At 41.6% G+C, this 19,148-nt stretch overlaps 1 protein-coding gene across 2 annotated transcripts; it reads right to left on the bottom strand.

Moving 5' to 3' along the window:
• Nucleotides 1-9,754: 9,754 nt before the first annotated feature.
• On the bottom strand, nucleotides 9,755-19,051 carry LOC119458451 (beta-centractin). 2 transcript variants are annotated; one of them, XM_037720294.2, is made up of 8 exons: nucleotides 18,902-19,051; nucleotides 18,084-18,148; nucleotides 17,919-17,994; nucleotides 11,623-11,748; nucleotides 11,444-11,568; nucleotides 10,894-11,378; nucleotides 10,745-10,806; nucleotides 9,755-10,687 (listed from the first exon to the last, which is right to left on the bottom strand). In XM_037720294.2, the coding sequence occupies exons 1-8, from the start codon at nucleotides 18,947-18,949 to the stop codon at nucleotides 10,544-10,546; spliced, it is 1,131 nt and encodes a 376-aa protein (XP_037576222.1). In that variant the 5' UTR covers nucleotides 18,950-19,051; the 3' UTR covers nucleotides 9,755-10,543. The 2 variants fall into 2 exon arrangements, with proteins under 2 accessions (XP_037576222.1, XP_049521766.1); XM_049665809.1 differs by having other exon boundaries at nucleotides 18,084-18,174; nucleotides 18,902-19,031.
• Nucleotides 19,052-19,148: the final 97 nt, after the last annotated feature.

Here is a 19,148-nt window from a genome sequence, read left to right as displayed (position 1 = left end):
GCTTCTCATGACATTTTAGGACTATGTGTTCCAAGTATAAAAGAATTGTAAATGCTGTTGTGCTTTACAAGCCTTCTTAGCATAAAAAAAAATGCTGTATAAAGGCCATATTACTGCCGAAACTTTAACAAGCAGATAGAACAGAGTCACTCATGATAATAGTCCTTTGCATTCAAGACAGCTTCGAAAGATGTTGGCATCAATGCTGCTGCTCCTATGCTGACCTCATGAGCGGCAAGCGTAGAGTAGCCAGTAGGAACAACCCACTAGGGGTATGATTTGCAAGTGTTAACACTAATCTTTAAAATTAATCTGAAAAAAAAAAAATACAGCTCTTATTGGCACTGTTGGTGCACATAAACCTAAGTGCCCAGAAGGATACAAGATGCAAGTTTTATTGCGATAGTATTTATATGGACACTCCAAGCGAATTTTTTGCCGTTGTCACCGCCGTGACGTTCCGTGTATATTTAGGTATACATATTGTCACCTGTAGTAGTGGGCATAGGGCAAGCGCAGAGGCGCAAGAAGAAAGAAGTGCGCGTGCTAACCGCACCGCTCGATAGTTGCCTCTCGCCGCCGTTTTCGCCAGAGCCCAGCCGCTCTCAATAAACGTCGTCGGCCCCTTTTGAAGACGCGTGGCAATATATACACTATATGCCATTACTTGCTACATGACATGTGGTATATGTGGGTTATATTGCTACACCATTCTGTCACTAAAGTCTTACATTCTTGACAGAATTATTGCTCAGAACTTTGAAAAAGGCAGCCTACAAACAATTACATCATTAAACAAAACACCGACAGCACATGCCTTTTATCTTAAACTTCTCAGACGTAAATATTAAAAGTGTGAAACAATAACAGAGCTCAAACCTCAAAATGATGCAATTTTATTGGCGCGGCAGTGCACTACCTTCGAGATCGGCCCAGGAAAGAGCTTTGAAACACCCTATACGGAAAAGTGGTGGTAAGGTTGCTAAGAAAGATGTTGGCTTTAATTAATAAACAGAAATGAAATTGTCTGATAGCAGGATTCAAACAGAGGACTCCTACCACAACAGCTCGTTTTTACTTAGCTTACGTTTACTTCAGTTCATACTGCCACTACAGCTACGAGTCTTACACTTCGTGTAATGTTCGAACATGTTACTATTGCATTCATTGCTTCGCCCTTATGGCGAAAATGATATTTTTTCCCAATGTCCAAATTAGTTTAAGCTACACACACACAGGGAAAAAAAAAAAGAAGTTGGGGGACGAGATTATAAATGAACAACCTGCCATGCATCCTAACACTTCATCAAGAAGTTCGACTTTAGAAAATACATTTTTATTTGATTTTTTTTTTTTTTTTTGGGGGGGGGGGGGGGGGTCATTGGGCCTCTTGGTTCCCCCTTCTTGTCATTCATTGCATAGTGAGGGTCTATACTCTGGCAGCTTTGATGCCCTCAGGTTGCATACTAGGGTTGATTTGTTAGCTGCCTGCTCCTACTAAAGTTCATGTATACGCGACGCCATTGGTCAAAAGGATATCCGCTGTCATGACTGTGAGTGACACTGGTTAACACTTTCCAGGTTAGTTCTCGTACAAATACATAAATAACCAAGAATGTAAATGTGGGAACAGCCCCCATCGTAGCTCAATTGGTAGAGCAATGCACATGGAATGTGGAAGGCATGGGTTTAGCTCCTGCAGGCAGCAAGTTGTTTTTCGTCCACTTTTATTTCCTTTCAGTTTATTATTTCTACACGTCAATTAAAACAAGAGATTTCCCCTATGCTTTCCTTGGCTTCATATGGTTGTGACCAGTGTTGCTGAATGGGTGCCCCGATTCCATTCCAATCCGGGGAATTAGAACTTGCCACAATTCCATTCCTTTCAATTCCTCGGAATGAAAAAAACTTAGCCCATTCCCACTCTGGGAATGGCCAGGCACTTCAATTCCATTCCTGTAATTCCTCAACGTAGGAAAGACATCTTGAGTTTTATCGAGTTACCGATAAATGCACCATAAAACTGATGTCATCAGACAAGTTAACTGCAAAAATACGCAAAACACGTTACCAAGGTCGAGGGAAAGTCGCTTAGTGACATAGCTGGTACAGTACAACCACCCTACTGATTCCCATAGGGGCAGTTTTCCTGCTACATATAGTATTTGCATGGTCAGCATGTTTTAACAGCTTATGATGTTTTAATATTGTTTAAGCTTAAATGTGTTAATGCTAAAATTACGACATAGGGTATTTTTATGCTGAGAGAAGTAGTGTTCATAGAGCCCTTATATTATGGCGTCTTCAAGAGCAGCCTTTTGATGAACAGGCACAGAGCTGCACCCAGCGATGAAGGCCGACATTATCTCCGGCTGGCTTGCCAGCCCTTTCTCTTGTTGCGCGTACTCGCGTTCGTGCTTTCTTTTTAGGTGCCGAATCAAATGAGATGAAACTCCGACTACAGCATGTATAGTTTCGGAGCAAAGCTTGCATTGTGCAGCTTATTTGTTTTCTTCATGATTAATCTCAAAAGATTGTTTCCAATGTGCCATGTTGGCGGACACACTGCGTGTGTGAGCCGCAGGGCACAGGAGCCAGAGTGGCAGTGCGTTATGGAAGCGTTTCTAATTTGCAATAGAAGGCTGGAAAGGAGGGCGAGGGTGATGCTTCGAAGCATTGTCTAGCATTCACAGAATGAGCGAACTACTAAATGAACCGTTTGGCTTCTCTAGCCGCCAACAGGCGCCAGCGCGGTGGCGGCGCCACCCTTTACAACGGCCCATTACGAATGATGCGTCCTAAATGCATGGATGATTGAGGGGGATCACGGCTATTCAGCAAAAGGGCGCGTGCGGCGTGCTTCATTCAGAGTGCGGTTTCGGTGGCTAGTCCTCTACAGGGTTTTGCAAAGCAGGCCTACCAGCTCCATCTGCGCCCGAGCACGACGGAAGCAGCGACGACAGCGATTAAGAAGCCGAAGGGAATGCCCCAGTGATGCTACTGCCCGAACTTCCAGAACTTTTTGAAAGCGCGTCAGAAGACTAAGACCTAAATTTGAAGGTTTTGAGCGAATCAAATGGTTTCTCTTGCGCTTATGCGGGATGTTTCTTAATACGCGTTCGTCGGATTTTTCCCCCACAAATTTTACGTTACGCACACAGACCAAGTTCTCAGACATGTTAATTGGTAAGTAGGGCAAGTTTACGCAACCACATGTAATGAAGTTTATTTGTGGCATGCAAGTAAATATAGGTCTTATACACAAGTGCATCTTATGTACCAGTATTTTTTTCTTCAAATCTTGCGAAAAGCAGGGTGTGTCTTGTACAACGGTGCGTCATTACACCGGAAAATATGATACTTCACCCCTTACTACATGTGTCAAATCGATACACATACAACAAATTCTTCTACTTACCCATCATCTGTGTCATCTCTAGCAATGAAATTTATAGCTTATTTATTTGGAAATAATCCGAGTTGTTTTTATCACAAAATGTGTATGCAAACAGCTCGTCATACTGTGCGCAAAAAGTATGAGAAAAGGTCATCTTCATAATTTTTACAATTGAAAGTAGCACAGAAAAAATAATGGGGGGTTTGTTTGCTTTGATTAGTCTACTGTGACGTTTCGAACGAGAAAGACATTCTGGTGTTTCTGTGAGGCAAGTATTAATTGCTGTATCATGAATGAGACAGCATGGAGTTATGGCTTATCTTGTGTAACGACAGCAGACATTTGCTTTATTGTGAAAAAACAAGCTTAGCGCCAAAATATAACCTTTTACTGCTGATTAGCACCATCATTGTGATTAATATGTCAACACGAGAATTCCAGCAGTAGTTACGATAGACATAGCGTGGGGCCAGCCGTACGTGTTCCAAGAGCTAAAGACAAGAGCAGCAACAAAGAACTCTAGTAGGACGACGGTATTATTTCTTCTTGCAAGAAGCTCCTAAAGCCTATACAAAACAAAAATCCACATAAAAGGAAGCGCACTAAGGTATACAGCTTAGATAAGTTATAATTTAGTCGAAGATGAAGTCGTCAAACTTTAAAGAAACTTGTATGAACTCTAGCTACACTCGATTAATTACTGCAAAGTTCTAAGTTTTTCAATGGTTCTGACATTTTTTTGAGGTTTCTAATTGAAACGTCTTTCTATATGGTTGTCAAATATATCCATAACTGGCATGATGCATCATATATGATATGCGACAGTTCTAGCTCAACATCGCAACCATGCATTTCTTAAGAAAAATGATACAGGTTTGGGCTTTTCTGGCATAAAAAAGGCCTTTGCAGATTTTTTCACAATATAAAAGTTTGTGCATTAAGTGGTTAAAATTGTAAGCTCTGCCATCTAAAAGCTTTCGTTGTTTGATCCAAAAGTCAACTCACATGGAAACCTATTATACAATCTGTCAGAAAGGTTCCAGGATTGAAAAAATTAAAAAATTATTCAACTTGCTGTCTAATAGCTTGTTTTTGAAAGTATTTCCCGCTGCTATTTATGCACAGCTGTCATTGTTTCTGGATGTTATGAAAGTATACAGACGAGCTTCATTTGGGGCTTTGTTTTCCAACAATTCCGTTCTTTTCGCTATTCGAGAGTGGCTCAGACATGGTTCGGACAACACACCACTGTTCTTGCAGAGATCAGCCACTCAGAGCAATGCATAATAAAAAATGAAATAGAACATTACAGAACATTACAAGGTCCAGGGCTAGTTGGTGGTCTTAAAAGATGACATCACCAATATATATTAGGCGTGCTCATAAAGTTCGTATTATCAGTACCATAAATTTTAAACAGGCATGCATGATAGGCATCACAATGAGAGTACATCTCTGGTTTTAGCAGATATAAATCACCATCATCAGCCTATATTTATGTCCACTGCAGGACGAAGGCCTCTCCCTGCGATCTCCAATTACCCGTCTTGTGCTAGCAGATTCCAACTTGCCGCCTGCAAATTACCTAACTTCATCACACCACCTAGTTTTCTGCTGTCCTCGACTGCATATTGTATTCTAAATAGTACAGCAGGACACCACTAGAGCATCAAAATGAAATGGTGTTCTGCAGTATATACAATACAATTTTTATATTTTCCTAAAATTTTGATGCCTATCGTGTAAGCATGCTAGAAATTTATGTTACCGACAATACAAACTTTATAAGCACCCCTCCTATACACAAATTCATACACTTGGTGCTGATCAAGCAGCAATAAAATAGTTTGTAGTAGCACTCTGTTGTTCATCTTCTTTGTGACGTCCCTTCTGCGCACAACATATCTATTTCTGCTGTCTTCCCAACACTTTCCTTTCAGCAGCATTTTCATTTGGGGGAGAAAAATCACATGGCACAAGGTTCGGTGAATATGGGGGTCTTGTCAGAGAAGTGATTCAGCATTTGGATAGATATATCTGGACTGCTACAGCAGTATGGAGCCTTGCAATAATGAGTAATAACCTAACCACTGTTAAGATGGCAAAAATGCCACAGCGAAATTGCTTCATACAAACATTTTAGCAAGTAAATGTAGATTTTTTACCTTTAGACACATTCATAGCACACCAAGCTACTAGCATGAAGAAATGGGATCAACCTTATCCTTGTTTTCGAAGGTTGTCACTTTCTTTAAGTTCATGAGCTTTTCAATGGGCACTTCAGCAGTTCATTTGAGGGTCATACTAAATGTTCATAACTAAGCAACTGTTTGCTGTGTTTATTGAGTTTTCAGGCACGCTAATGACAATAGCTTTCTTTTTTTTTTTAGTCTTAGCTACATTGTCATTCACTTTTTGTTTGCCAGTTACTGTTCCAAGCAGCATTGTAAGAGCAACTGCTTCGCTGATCATCAAAGAAATTACGTATATGCAGCTAAATTGCAATTTTTGGTGAGCTGTTGGCGAGCGCACACTGCGATAGTGGAAGCAGCCTTCTTTGTTCTTTACTTTTACGCTGTTTTCACACTCGATCCAACACTTGCCATCACATGGAAAAAGAACTAACCATATAGGAAACAAAACTGTGCTTTTCCAGCTACAAGTCAGGTGACATAACATGTTCTAGTACAGCGTGGGAGCCTTTGCATGTCTCACCATTCAACAGCATATCGATGTTGTATCGGTACGGTAAAAGGATAAACTATTGGTGTGATCGGCCGCTTAACCTTCAAAACAGTCACTCACGGAGATAATGAATGAGCCGTGAACAAGCCAACGACACCGACCGAGCCATCCTGACCATGAGGAATCATGGCCGGCAGTTGGGCTCTGCCGGGAGGGGACCTTCCTTCAGGTCCCTCGTCATCCGCCCGCACTGCTACGTCGGAGACGGGGTGTGTGCCTCCCTCCTCCCCTGTTCGTGCCCCGTGAGGTGCCTGTGTTGGGCATAAAGCTCTCTTCGGAGAAAAAAATGCAACCCACCTCCAACCCACCTCCATGGTGACATCTGTCTCCTGACGCCGGATTGGGAGAAGGCGACAGGACAAAGAGAACGAAGGTGTTAAAAGAGGGGACGCACGCTTGGTAAACTTCGACAGCTGGAACTTGAACGCGAACCTCATATCTTCAGCATTTCTTAAACTACTCTTGCAAATATGTAATATAAACGTGTGTGTGTAAACGTCTTTGGTGTCGGGCACAGCCCAATGTCCTCTTGCTCCCCCTTCTGCGGAATGGATACCACAAATCCTCGGACCCCCAGTCGCAACACTATGCCTCCGAAGTACAACCAGCACTATAGAAAATTTTGGCATTCCTTACCTTATTTGCAAAAGTGGTTACATTAAGTGGAACATGACGCACCAAGTTCCCCTCTGTCTATTGCAGCAACAACCACATGTAAAAAAATCATGCTGCCACAACAAAGCAGAAGATCATCATCAGAGCTCCACTGCAGTTCCCGGCCGAGGTAGCTGCAGTTTCGAGCTTCAAATGACTTTTCCAGTGGAAAACATGAAGCAAGTATGTGCTTATTCCTTTGGAAGTATGCAGCGTCCCTTTCCGCTGATCATCTCGCCGAGCTCTCACAGGAGCAATTCATAGACAGCAAGAGCGCAGCACCTTAAATCTGCATGCACCTTAAAAAGTGCATGCAGATTGTCATTGTAATGAAGATGTTTTCATACTTCATGCTGATTTGATGGCCGACGTTGGCGATCTGAAGCACATCCTGACCATCAATGAGGCTATGGATATTTCAACAAAGTTGTTTGGTGAAGTGCTTTGCAACTTCAGTGCTCAGGAAAACAGAATTGTGATTACACTCTTGGCATTGATCAAAATAGAAGATGGTACTGCTGCAGTAATCATCAAGACATTGGAAAACCTGATCACACTCATGGAACTTGACACAAAGCGTCTATATACTGTTCACTCGCCACCACCTAGACAAAAAAAAGACAAGGCATGCAAGAATAAAAACTAAATCATAAAAAAAAGCAATAATTCCAAGTCATCACTTAGCAACTTTTTTGCAAAAAATTTAAACTTTTGGACTGCGACCTGGTGACTTTTTGTACATACTGCAGCTCATTAGGGCTATAGCAGGAGCGGTTGTACAAAAATGACAGCAGTGTGTACAGACAGGAATACATGCCAACATTTTGTTAACAAAAAGTTACCAACACTGGTCATACTGGTAGCATCAACTTCATCTTTGGCAGTAACAAATAAAAAAACTGTGGCACCAATTCTGGTCCTTTCCAACCGTTCAAAAGTAATTGCTCATCTTGTTTCTTTTTGTTCTTCTGATATGTGCACAGAGACATGAATGACTTCTTGCTATAACTGCCTCCTCAAAGGTTACACATATGAAATGACATGCCTACTTTGAAATTGTTACACTGAATCTGTGCCTTGCTGCAGCCTTACGTGCCATTCAAGTTACGGCTTCTCAATAATACCTTGTCATCATATGTTTGCTGCGTCATATTTAGTGTTAACTGCAGAGGCGTTTTCTAGCCTTAACTTTCTGCTTGAAATTTCCATCCATAATGTCCCTCGTGTTGCTTCCAACTAAATGCACCAACAAACAGTGGCGAGCTCTGCAACCTAGTAAGTTCACAGAGAAATACTTTCAAAGCCACGTCTGCTCAGAACAGGTATCAAATTACTGAATAAGCGCCATTTCTTGTACATGAATATCACAGTAGAGCAATAAAAACTAAGTTCTTGAACTTTCGGCAAAGGTTGTATATACGGGTCATCTTGAAGTGTACCAGATGTCTTGACAACCACACCGTTTTTTTTTTTTCATGGATATTTACTTCTTCAATTAGAAATAGTAACCTCCGTAAATGTTCCACAAAAACCTTTTGGAACCTTGAGCATTTGAAATTTCAGCAAACAATGAGTAGACCTTCTAGCAGAGCTAGTTGGTGCATTGCAAATATATATAAAATTATGTATGAAACGAAAGACTGCAACATAAAACCATACATGTGCTCGACATTTTTAGACTAACAGGAACCCAAACTACTACTGTGCAATTGAGCAATCAAGCTATAATTAAATTTTCTTTCTTTTTTTTTCAGTTCAAAAGTGTTACTGTAGAATTTTTGGAATCAAGTGTTAAGAGAACTAAAAATGTTTTATTCTTCAATTCCTTCCTACTAGTACTGCTTCAGTGTGCAAGTTCCAGAGAGGGTGCCCTGGGGGCCCTGGCTCCTAAAACATTAACTTTACTCTAAACACTTTATATATCCATAGTGCAGTTGTCAAAAAATTCACACACACTGCCTTTTACCATTTTGTTTCGCAGTCAAAAACAACTTGAAATGCAGATGAAAAAAAAACAAAAAACTGATAAGCTTTAGATTAGAGAGCATAAATTTTATAACAGTGCAAACAACATTCTTTCGAAATGTTCGTGGGACACCCATTATCAAAGTAATGCTCAAATTTCAAACATTTTCCAAGTGGAAATAACCATGTGTGATATCTTCCAAATGCAATAAGACAAAAAATTATCTTGTGGGGGTTTCCTTAAACACACATGGGGCCTACAAGAGACAGCCTAGTGGAGGGCTCCCGATTAAGGAAAACTGCCTGGGCTTCTTTAGGTGCACGAGCATTTTTGCATTTAGTCTCTATCGAAATGCAAATGCTGCGGTCAGGAATCCAACCCGCAACCTCGTGCTCAGCAGCAGAACACCGCTGCCACCAAGCCACCATAGTGGGTAAAATAATCATATATATGCCTGACATACAACGAGTACATTTGAGATGGAATACCCTATACACTAATCGTCATTTTGTTTGAAAGCTTAAGGCAGACAGATGAGCTGTATTAAAAATTTTCTTGGTATAAGATTTGACACCAGAAACAAAACATTAGCTTGAACGTACACCGTAACTCTGTATGGAAAGAAATTTCGCCGCATCAGTTAGATGATGCACACTGTACTTACATTGCTGTGCAGTATGTCGGGGAACATGCAGTATGCTTCCAAGAGCAAGTGTTGCACCTATACAAAGCATGGCTTTACAAGGCTGATTGTATATAGCAAATTTTCACATCAGCATTAAAGTCCCACATGAAGAGTTATCGTCAGATGAATGCTAATCAGGTGTTCTCATTCACGGCACATGGAACTGCGCTTCACTCTGATACGAGGCTTTTGCCTAAACTGGTCTGAACCTGAAAATTAAAATCATGTGCAGTACCTTGCTAGTGCCTTGCCTGCAGAAACACCATGAACCCATTTCACTTTTACTTCAAACAAAAGCATAAAAAGCTTCTTTTCTACTGTTTATTACCCTTCATCAGAAGAGTACAATAAGCAATGAGTTTATTCCTGGCCACACTTATGCATAACTTTTCTTCGTTCAGCCATTACCCATACAAAGTAAAAAACTTCCCTCTCTCTCTCTCACTAAAAAGGAACATTTTGCTTATGAATGTGCATAATCTTGATTTTAATAATATTTATACACTTTCAAAAGCATTAAAAAAGAACACCTTTAAAGGTGCACAAAAATTTATTTTATATGGATGCCAGCAGCAGCCATTTTATGCAGTGTATCATACATGATCATGAATGCCCAAGAAAAACAGAGGGCTTGGGTGCAGCTGTGCCATTTGAGCCACACCATTTAAGGCAAAGCTGTATTGTAAGGCAAGCCACGAAATGTTCCATGCAAACTAACCAAAACAAGCAACAAGCTTACTTCATGGCAATGCTGGACATGCAAGTGGCAACTGTTTGGAATGTGCCTAGTAAGGCCTGCCACATCACAAAAGTGATCAAGCGTTTAGCAGTTTAAGATGGTCTTGCACACCACAAGGTTGCCAAAAGTGGCACTCAAAATGCAGCGCTGGCGTATAGATTCTAGGCCAGCATAAACAGACTTCAACAAGTCATCTTTGCCCATAGTATGTCCTGCCTCAATGTGAGGTGGTGCTTCCCAGGATACCAAGAATAATAAATAAAAACCAAACCTACGGCTAAAAGAACTGAACAGCCAGCATTTTAAAAAATAAGGGAGGGGGGACGCAAGAAGTCTTATTACACGAGTGGCCACAGTTCAAAAAGTTTTGCGATGAAGGGCCCGCATGCCTTCCTCTTCGTACTCTCTCTTGGATACCCACATGCGCTTGAATGTGTCAAGAGAAGCCAGAATGGAGCCACCAATCCAGGTAGAGTAGAGCCGTTCTTGTGGGGCTGATATCTGCACGAGATTATGCATCAGAAACAAATAAGCTCATCACAGCCAAATAGGACTCACCCTGATTTTGATTCCCTTGGGTGATATCTTCTTCACCTCACCAAGCAGCCGATCACCAAAGCCTACAGCAAGACAAACCAATGTGAGCAGTCACTTTTTCAGCACGCATGCTCTGATACCTTCCCAAAGGTACTCAGCACCCCCCCTACCTTTGAAAAGTGTAGACCCTCCAGAGAGAACAATGTTTTGGTATAGAACCCTACGTAGATCCATGTCACACTTGTGGATTGCGAAGACGAGCACTTGATGCAGGCCCTCAAACTCCTCGCCAATAAGGTCTGGTCGAAAGAGAACCTCAGGTGCCCGAAAACGTGCTGGTCCAATTTCAAGAGTAGTTCCATCGGGCAGTGTGTAATGAGCCTTCTCCGTATCCATTGTCTCTTCTCGTTGGGGGTTATTGGCCAAATAGCACGCTTTTTCCTTCACCGTCTTGACAATCTCAAATTCTGCTGTCGTGTGGAAGTTGGTACCTTCCTTCCTCAGCAAGTGGCGTAGATAGGCGGTAACATCCCTGCCAGCAATGTCCACTCGCAGAATGCTGTGGGGGATGGCAAAACCCTCATATATGGGCACTGCATGTGTGACGCCATCACCGGAGTCAAGCACCACACCCGTTGTCCGACCTGTGGCATACCTGGTGGACAAACCAGCAGGGAGTAAGCACCAATGCACTCCTCTTTTCACTCAGCAAAAACTTACAGGCTCAGGACGGCTTGCATAGACACAAATAATGCTGGAACATTGAATGTCTCAAAAAATATCTCTGCGGAGCGTTCCCGATTTCGTAGCGGGTTTATGGGAGCCTCGGTGAGGAGGACGGGATGCTGCAACAAAGCACTGGTAAACTTATGAAATTTCAGTGATGATATCACACATACCTCTTCAGAGAATGTCTGTAGCTGCTCTTTGGAATAGATGTACTGCCATATCCTCTCCATATCATTCCAGTCTGTGACAATGCCATGTTCCATCGGATAGCGAATGCTCAAGAGACCTCTGTGCTCCTACAAGAAACAAACTTAAGAACATTAAATGTGATGCAAGAGGCCCCTTGGCATCTCATATCAAATATCACTTCCAAGACAATCCAACCAAAACACAATTGCAACTAATGTAGAAGTAGATCATATCGATGGTTTTTTTTTTTTTTTTGCTATTTTGCCGTTTTCTTTCATTTCAAAGCAGAGTAAAGTAACCTCTTATCATTAAATTACTTTCAAATCTGAAATAGATATTTTGGTATTATATTTTGTTTTACGAAAAGCACAGCATTTTTTTATGTCTCAATTAGTCTGCAGCAAAGTCCTTTATCTGTCTACTACCTGTATTTTCTTTTGTTTCATCATTCCTTTCTATAGGCCTCTATTGCAACTTTAGTAAAACGCTTGATTTGTTACTCCCATAAAATCTGATGAATGCATTATTGCCTAATATACCTTAAGCACAATGCTACGCAAGCCATGCAACGGCTGCCTTGGCACCTGTCAAGCTGTTTCATTACAGCTTTTAGCCTACACAGTAGGGGTGTGTGAATAGTAGTTTTTGAGACCGAATCAAATACAAATTGAACACTGCTGGAGGCGAATTGAATATAGAATATTTTTCAAATAGTCTGAGAATAATGTACTGCCTTCTTATCATTATTATCAAACAATATTCACATCCTGGTATTCAAATTACAAAGTTGGTCACTAAACTGCACATTACAAAGTGTGCTTTATTAAAAGTACAAAGGGATCATTAGGAAGAACTAAGCAGTTTGTTCAGAAACTCTGGGCTTTTCAGAGAATACAAGGCCATGCACTATCAAAGGAAGTTTAGAAAAGTAGCCTTATTGGTAAATATTTGTGAATACCTTCCCAAACAAATCAGAAGTGTGTGCCATCTGCGGCGATGGTAGAGCAAAAAAAAAAAAAATTACATTAATCTAGTTCGACTACTCATGGCATAAAGTATATTGCAATGAAACATTCATATTTATTCATGATTACTGATCTTAATTCTTAAGTAATCATAAGGCTTCTTTCTACTGGGGCTAGTTGGTATGGCATCCTTCTGTTGACTGCGCTATACTGTTTTACAAAGGACGAAAGAAAGGGCTGACACACATGTGCGCTGATCCTTTTTTTTTTTCGTGCTTTGTAGAACAGTATAGCACAGTCAACAGGATAATTAATCATAAGTATTCATAATTTAAGGACGCAGGTGCAACATCTGCAAAAAGTACCAAACAATACCCACTGCCAAATGCTGTGTCTACACAACATTTTAGTGCAATGTTTAGTTGGAAATGTTTGGCTGTCTGAGCGCCACAGCAGGTTCTAGTAAGTTATGTCCACTGTGGATAGGATAAAAGTTATTGCATTTTTACTTCAATTTCATGTTTGGTCGTGTACACTCAATGACACATATTAGAAAACTATTAGAAAAATATTCACATTTTCGAATAGTGACTACTTGATCAAAGGACCTCATCGAATACTGACTATTTGATTCGAGGAGCCTGAATCAAATTGGATAATATTCAATTCGTTATTCGATTCTTTGAAACCTTTGCACACCCCTACTACACAGCCAGACTATTTCTTGTAAATTGTAAGCCATTAAGCAATGCAAGAAGAATTTCAGAATGTGCAAGTAGAAATTTTTGAGTGACAATTTCCACTAAAATACTTTTCACTGTGTTTTTTAACCCTTTTCATACTGCAGGAAATGATAAAAATTGCAACAAAATTCCGAGAAACTTCTTATAAATGCAGTGCTCAGGCAACCTTGTTTTCAATGCAAGCGTTCAAGCAACCCTTAATAAAGAAAACTACACATAATACCACTAACGCTAGTCCGACACTAGTTAGTTGGGGACACTAACACTATAGTTACTGTATATGTTCCCTACAGGAGCAGAGTTGCACATAGGTCCGCCATCATACGCGCTTGTCAAGGAGCCAAGCTTGTCGTGACATGAACGATCGTGGTCGACCTGCATTACCCTCATTGTCTACATGCCTTCCCACTTTGTCTAGGACAATCTAGAACCACTTTATTACAAATTTACACACACAGGCTATGGCAGTTGTTCTATTTCCAGCGAACAATAGAAATATCATGTTGCAAGTGCCGAGACATCACATGGAGCTGGATTTTTCATTTCCCATAGCCTGGCGGCACCATCTGTCGAAACACATGCCAAACACATGCCAACGACTTCAAAATACGAAGAAGAAAAAGAAGGATGTTTATTATGCGATTTTTTGTAATAAAAAAAGAAAAACAAGATACTCATTTCGGATGCAGCTGTCTGGACGTTGATCATCAAAGAAAGCGCCAAACTGTGAGACAGTGGCGCTGCTATCGCCAAATGTATTTATCAGTGCCTTAGTTGTGGCTTCACTGTTGTATTGTTGCTTCTGGAACCACATGGCTACGCTTTAAGAATGGTGGCGCAAGTTGCAAATGGAAAAGAGAGTTGCATACTAACACTCACACACCACTATCTAGTGTAGAGAACTGCAACCCTGAAAGATACACTCATCAGCTTGCAGTGCGAGGTATAGTACCTCATGACTATACTCGTCACCAGTACAGAAAGGGTTAAGCACAACTGCAGCTATGAACTGCTCAGTCGCAACCCGACACATTTAAGCTTGCATTTGTAGTGGCTTTTGAGCTGCAAGGTTTCCGTCTACAACAGCACAAAAACCCCTTTGGGCACTGCACATCAGGGAGGTAACACATGAAAACCATAATTACTAATGGAACCGTGCTGTGTGCATTTTAAGACACTTCTGATTGTACCTATGCTACAATATTAAGTAAAGACGTGTTCCAGAGAAAAGAGTTGAACATTGACATCTTTGTGTTTGTGATGCCAGTATGTACTCTTATTCAATGTGTTTAGGTTCAAATTATGTTGGCAACACAATACTTTTGCACAGTCATGGACATTCTTGAAGTTGTGTTTGGCAGGCAGGGCCCAGCTTTCATCAACAGGATTGTTTATTGTATGTTTTAAATCTTGCAGTATTCAACACCAACTATATGTTACTCAAGCTGTAATGGGTTGTTCTATAAACACACAAATTTTCTGCCCCTTAAGAATTAAGGTTTGGGACTACATTTGAGAGCATTACAAGCACAGTTCAAGCTCATATGAAAACATTAAAAAAGAAAGACCCTTTCAACAGCTCTCTAAGCTGGTTGCTCAGTCACCAAAAGCTTGCGTCAACAGACCCCCCCCCCCCTCCCCCCCCCCACACTACTATTTCAAGCTTTCAGGCGAAAAAATGCTGCTGATGTCCATACATATCAACTTGTTTTCTTTTTTTAAAACTTCTCCGCACGATGTCCCAACTCAGCAGTGCACACTTCCTGGTCTTGTCGCTGCAACTAATAACTCCTTTAGAGGAACACTCGCCACAAGCTATCTTCAAGGCAGTCAGCCAAGAGCTGATACAGGGAAGTGGCTTACGGAGGCCAGATTACCTTCCCCTTCACTTTCAAATACAAATGCAAAGGTTGATCTGTGAAGAGTTTACTGTCCCTACAGAGCTTTGCACAGCAGCCAGCTTACAGAACTGAACTAAGTCTATTCCTCAGGTACGGGCGGGGTCAAAATTTTGTGGCGTGTGCGAACACATGCCAAAGTGCATTACTGCACCTTCTGATGATGCAAGCACCTGGTGTTACGAGATGTCATCGCATATTTTTGTGCTTGTGTGCCTGCAAATATGCAGTACAACACTCTTGCTTCGTCAGACGGTGCAATAACGCAGTTTGAAATGCGCTCGCAGATTCCGCAAAATTTTGTTCCTACCTGTACACACACTTTGAATCAACTAGCAAGCTTTCTAGAATATGAATGCACACAGAAAAATTAACCTGGGAGATTTCTGGACATTTAGCACCCTTGGGCCTTCAGAGTATTTGATATAAATAATAATAAATAAATAAATAAATAAATAAATAAATAAATAAATAAATAAATAAATAAATAAATAAATAAATAAATGGCACATATGCATGAATGATGCATACATGTACAGGTGCAGCCACTGCTAGCAGGAACACGAGAGCCCGTGGCAGCGCTCTGCGGAGCACACGGAGCGTCGTCTGCTACAGTTCCTTCTTCCGCTCGCACTGCTTCGATGTTTCTGATTGCCATGTTGTCAAGGGCAATAAAGTTTTGTGCCTAAAGTGGGATTCACACGACAGGATGAAATGCCAATCCAGCAAACGGATGAGCACAACATAGCTCAGTGCTGCCGAACCCCACCACACTCAAAAATACTGCAGATGAGGTGCTACCGGCGACAGTTGTTGCAGCTCAACCATGTCACGGTCGTCCGCAGACTAAATTGGCAATCCGTCCCATCATGTAAATCAGGTCACAAACGTGGCTGCATTCTTCTTGATGGAAAGGCCATAAAAAGTGCAGCTCCAGCTGCATTGCTGATAATAATGAAGAGCTAGAGCCCACCAACCCTTCACAACGTCAGTGGGTTTATTGCAAATACTTAAAGACACACTGGCGTAATTAGAATGATGCCAACTTTTGATAAGGCCCTGTTCTCCGTGACCGTTCATAAAGAACTGCCACGTTTTTGTGCCACTTCATTTCTTTGTAGTAAGTCATTACACAATGGCTATAATTCCAGAGGACGAATGCTGCGCAACAATTGCCAAGGGTGATGTGAGCAAGTTTAAGCACTAGTTACTGTTGTTCGCCTGGAACACACAAGCTTGGTGTGTCACTTCTGGAATGCCTCACTGTTTCCTGCCATGCTGGATTATGGAACGATTGTTGTTGAGAGCAATGCAACCCAGCACTAATCGCATCATGGGTTGAAACAACCCAAGCTGAATGCTTCGTCCTACAGGGGCGGTATACTCGGGTGATCACTCTCAGGGATATTAGATTTCCCGACACTCGGCACTGGACGCGTCAAAATATACGGCCGATGGTGCACTTGGTACTGAGTGAAAATAGCAAACTTGGCACAGTTCCAGAAATGGTGTCGGCTTAAACGCACACGCGTCTGGTGCCGAGTCACGCAAAATCACTCTAAGTAAAAATATCCAAGTTCGCATAGCCAGACGACTGCTCCGACTGCTGTCACCCAAGCGGATTTGCCACGGTGCCAGCTGTTGTACTCAGAAAGTGATAATTTACATTTATTTTCGAATAAATTCAAAGCACACAGCTTTGAAATCGGCATTGTTTTTTTACAAAGCAATAAAGAAGTTTAAAATGATCCTTAGCAAATGGAAACTGCCATAGAAGCATTATTCACATTCCAAATTATCATGTGCCTGCATGCAGCATGATCAATCAGCCTGCATACATTTGGCTTTCGCAGCACTTGAATGAATACTCAGAGCCGCTAGTGCACACAATCTATATATAGATACCAACGCATGCAGCGAAAGTAGCGAAGGAGAGGAAGCGTAGCAGACGACGCGTTGAATGCTCCGTAAGATTTTGCGAGGCACCGGCAGAGGTGCTCCGCAGAGTACTGCTACAGGCTCCCTTGTTTCCGCTAGCGGTGGGTGACCGCGCCAGTACATGCCTGCCAATCTGCGAACTTAAAATTGTGTAAAATTCTTGTGGACAGGCCATTGAGCAGGGCAGAGGGAGGATGAATGCATTTTTTTTTTTAAAGCTTGTCCGGAGCGCATGCCTCTTAAGGGGCACCATAAACACTTTAGTTTACCTTTAGACACAACACACACGTAGCATCAATCTTCGAGCAGCAAAGACTGACAAGCAATAGATTGTTTTTAGATCAGTTACTTTTTCAGTGACTCTGCTGTTGCTGATTTTGCCTGCTTCAGGAACTTGTCTATATAAACTTGCTTGGCTCAAGTAGCCCTCTGGCGTCTTTCACCATCAAAAGGCTCCCAACGGAAGGTACCAACGAGGGAAACGTTATGGTGGACAGAATTTATTTTTCGTAACCATAATGCAACAATCGAAAAATAATCCCAAATTCGTAAACTTTACAGAAAATAGTTAGCAAGAATGCATGTCACGTGTGCCATACTGGTATCCAGACAGAGTAGCATGCATGCACCAGGTGGTGTTGGCATAGCAAGTGTAAGCTTTGCTTGACCTCACTGGCGGTGCATAATATGAGCAGAAACGAAGTCATGGGTCATAAGTGCTTTGAATGCATACCTCTGCTTTTGGCCCCACAAATATGTCTCCTTCCAAGGCACCTGCCATGACCCTCTTGTGCTTTGGTCGCCCAATGCTGCAATAAAACAGAGTCTCGCATTGTATAAATGCTGAGAAGCCAGGGCGAAAAATAGCGATATAAGATCAACGAGTGTATCTACATACAAGTTTGGGAAGTGGCATTTCGGTACTTGGTCGCCAGCAAAACCTGCCTTTATGACGCCGGAACCCTAAGTGCACAAAATCATTTCGTGGACTGTAAGATAGATGCATCCGTATGTCAACAATGCAAGAATAAACGAAAAAGAAACACGCTCTTAGTTGCGCTGTTATAAACTACTGAGCAATGGTTGACACTTCACGATATACTCGTACACGATGCTTACGATCGTGCCTACAGATCTAAGGCCGCAAACATAACAGCAATGCATCGAATTTTCTCTGCACCACCGTGCTTTGCACTATGCAATGACAAGGGTACTTCGCAGAAACAAAATAGAGAATGAATTACAACAACGCCCACGCGTCGATTAGGCAAGTAGGCGAAACCACTAGCTTGTCTGCCAAAAAAACAAACACAAAAACTAGAGTGCGAGATGCGAATTTTGCGTTCAAAAGCAACACATGTCACATACCAGGTGTGGACAGGTAAACTTAGCAATAAGTGACATAAGAAAAGAAGAAACACACAACAGTCGAAAGCAACACAGGCCACTGGAACCGTGTTCCGCCCAGACCATCTGTCAGCAGCTGCCTTTGTCATCAGACAAGCATAGCGACAAAGATGCGCTTTCGCCTGTTTGGGCTCAGGCGGTTAATTTTACCAACTCTGATTGCTTTCGCGAACTTCTTAGGCGCACTGTCTGCACGATTTTCGGTGTGACTCATTGACTAAGAACATGGCGGACGGTTTATATTAAAAACTTTATTTAAAAGGTTCTATACGAGGTTCTACGCGAAACACGCAAAAAACGGGTACTTACGTTGTCTATAACTACTGGTTGATTAACTATCACGTCATATGTTTCCATAATCTATCACAAACGTTGTCGGTTACGCCAGATATTGAAAGCGGCTACACAAACGTCCTACCCACTGTGCACGACACCGTCGTGCGTGTTCCGCGCCGCGCGTAGTAGGTGTTTATTTCGCACTCATCAAACACATCTTAGGTCCTGATTATTATTTAAAAAACTGAAATCTATTTGTTTTATTTCACAGAGTAATTTT

This window comes from Dermacentor silvarum, chromosome 1 (genome assembly GCF_013339745.2).
Source record: "Dermacentor silvarum isolate Dsil-2018 chromosome 1, BIME_Dsil_1.4, whole genome shotgun sequence".
In the NCBI taxonomy this organism is placed as follows: Eukaryota; Metazoa; Arthropoda; class Arachnida; order Ixodida; family Ixodidae; genus Dermacentor; species Dermacentor silvarum.
This window is presented reverse-complemented; position numbering and strand designations above follow the sequence as displayed.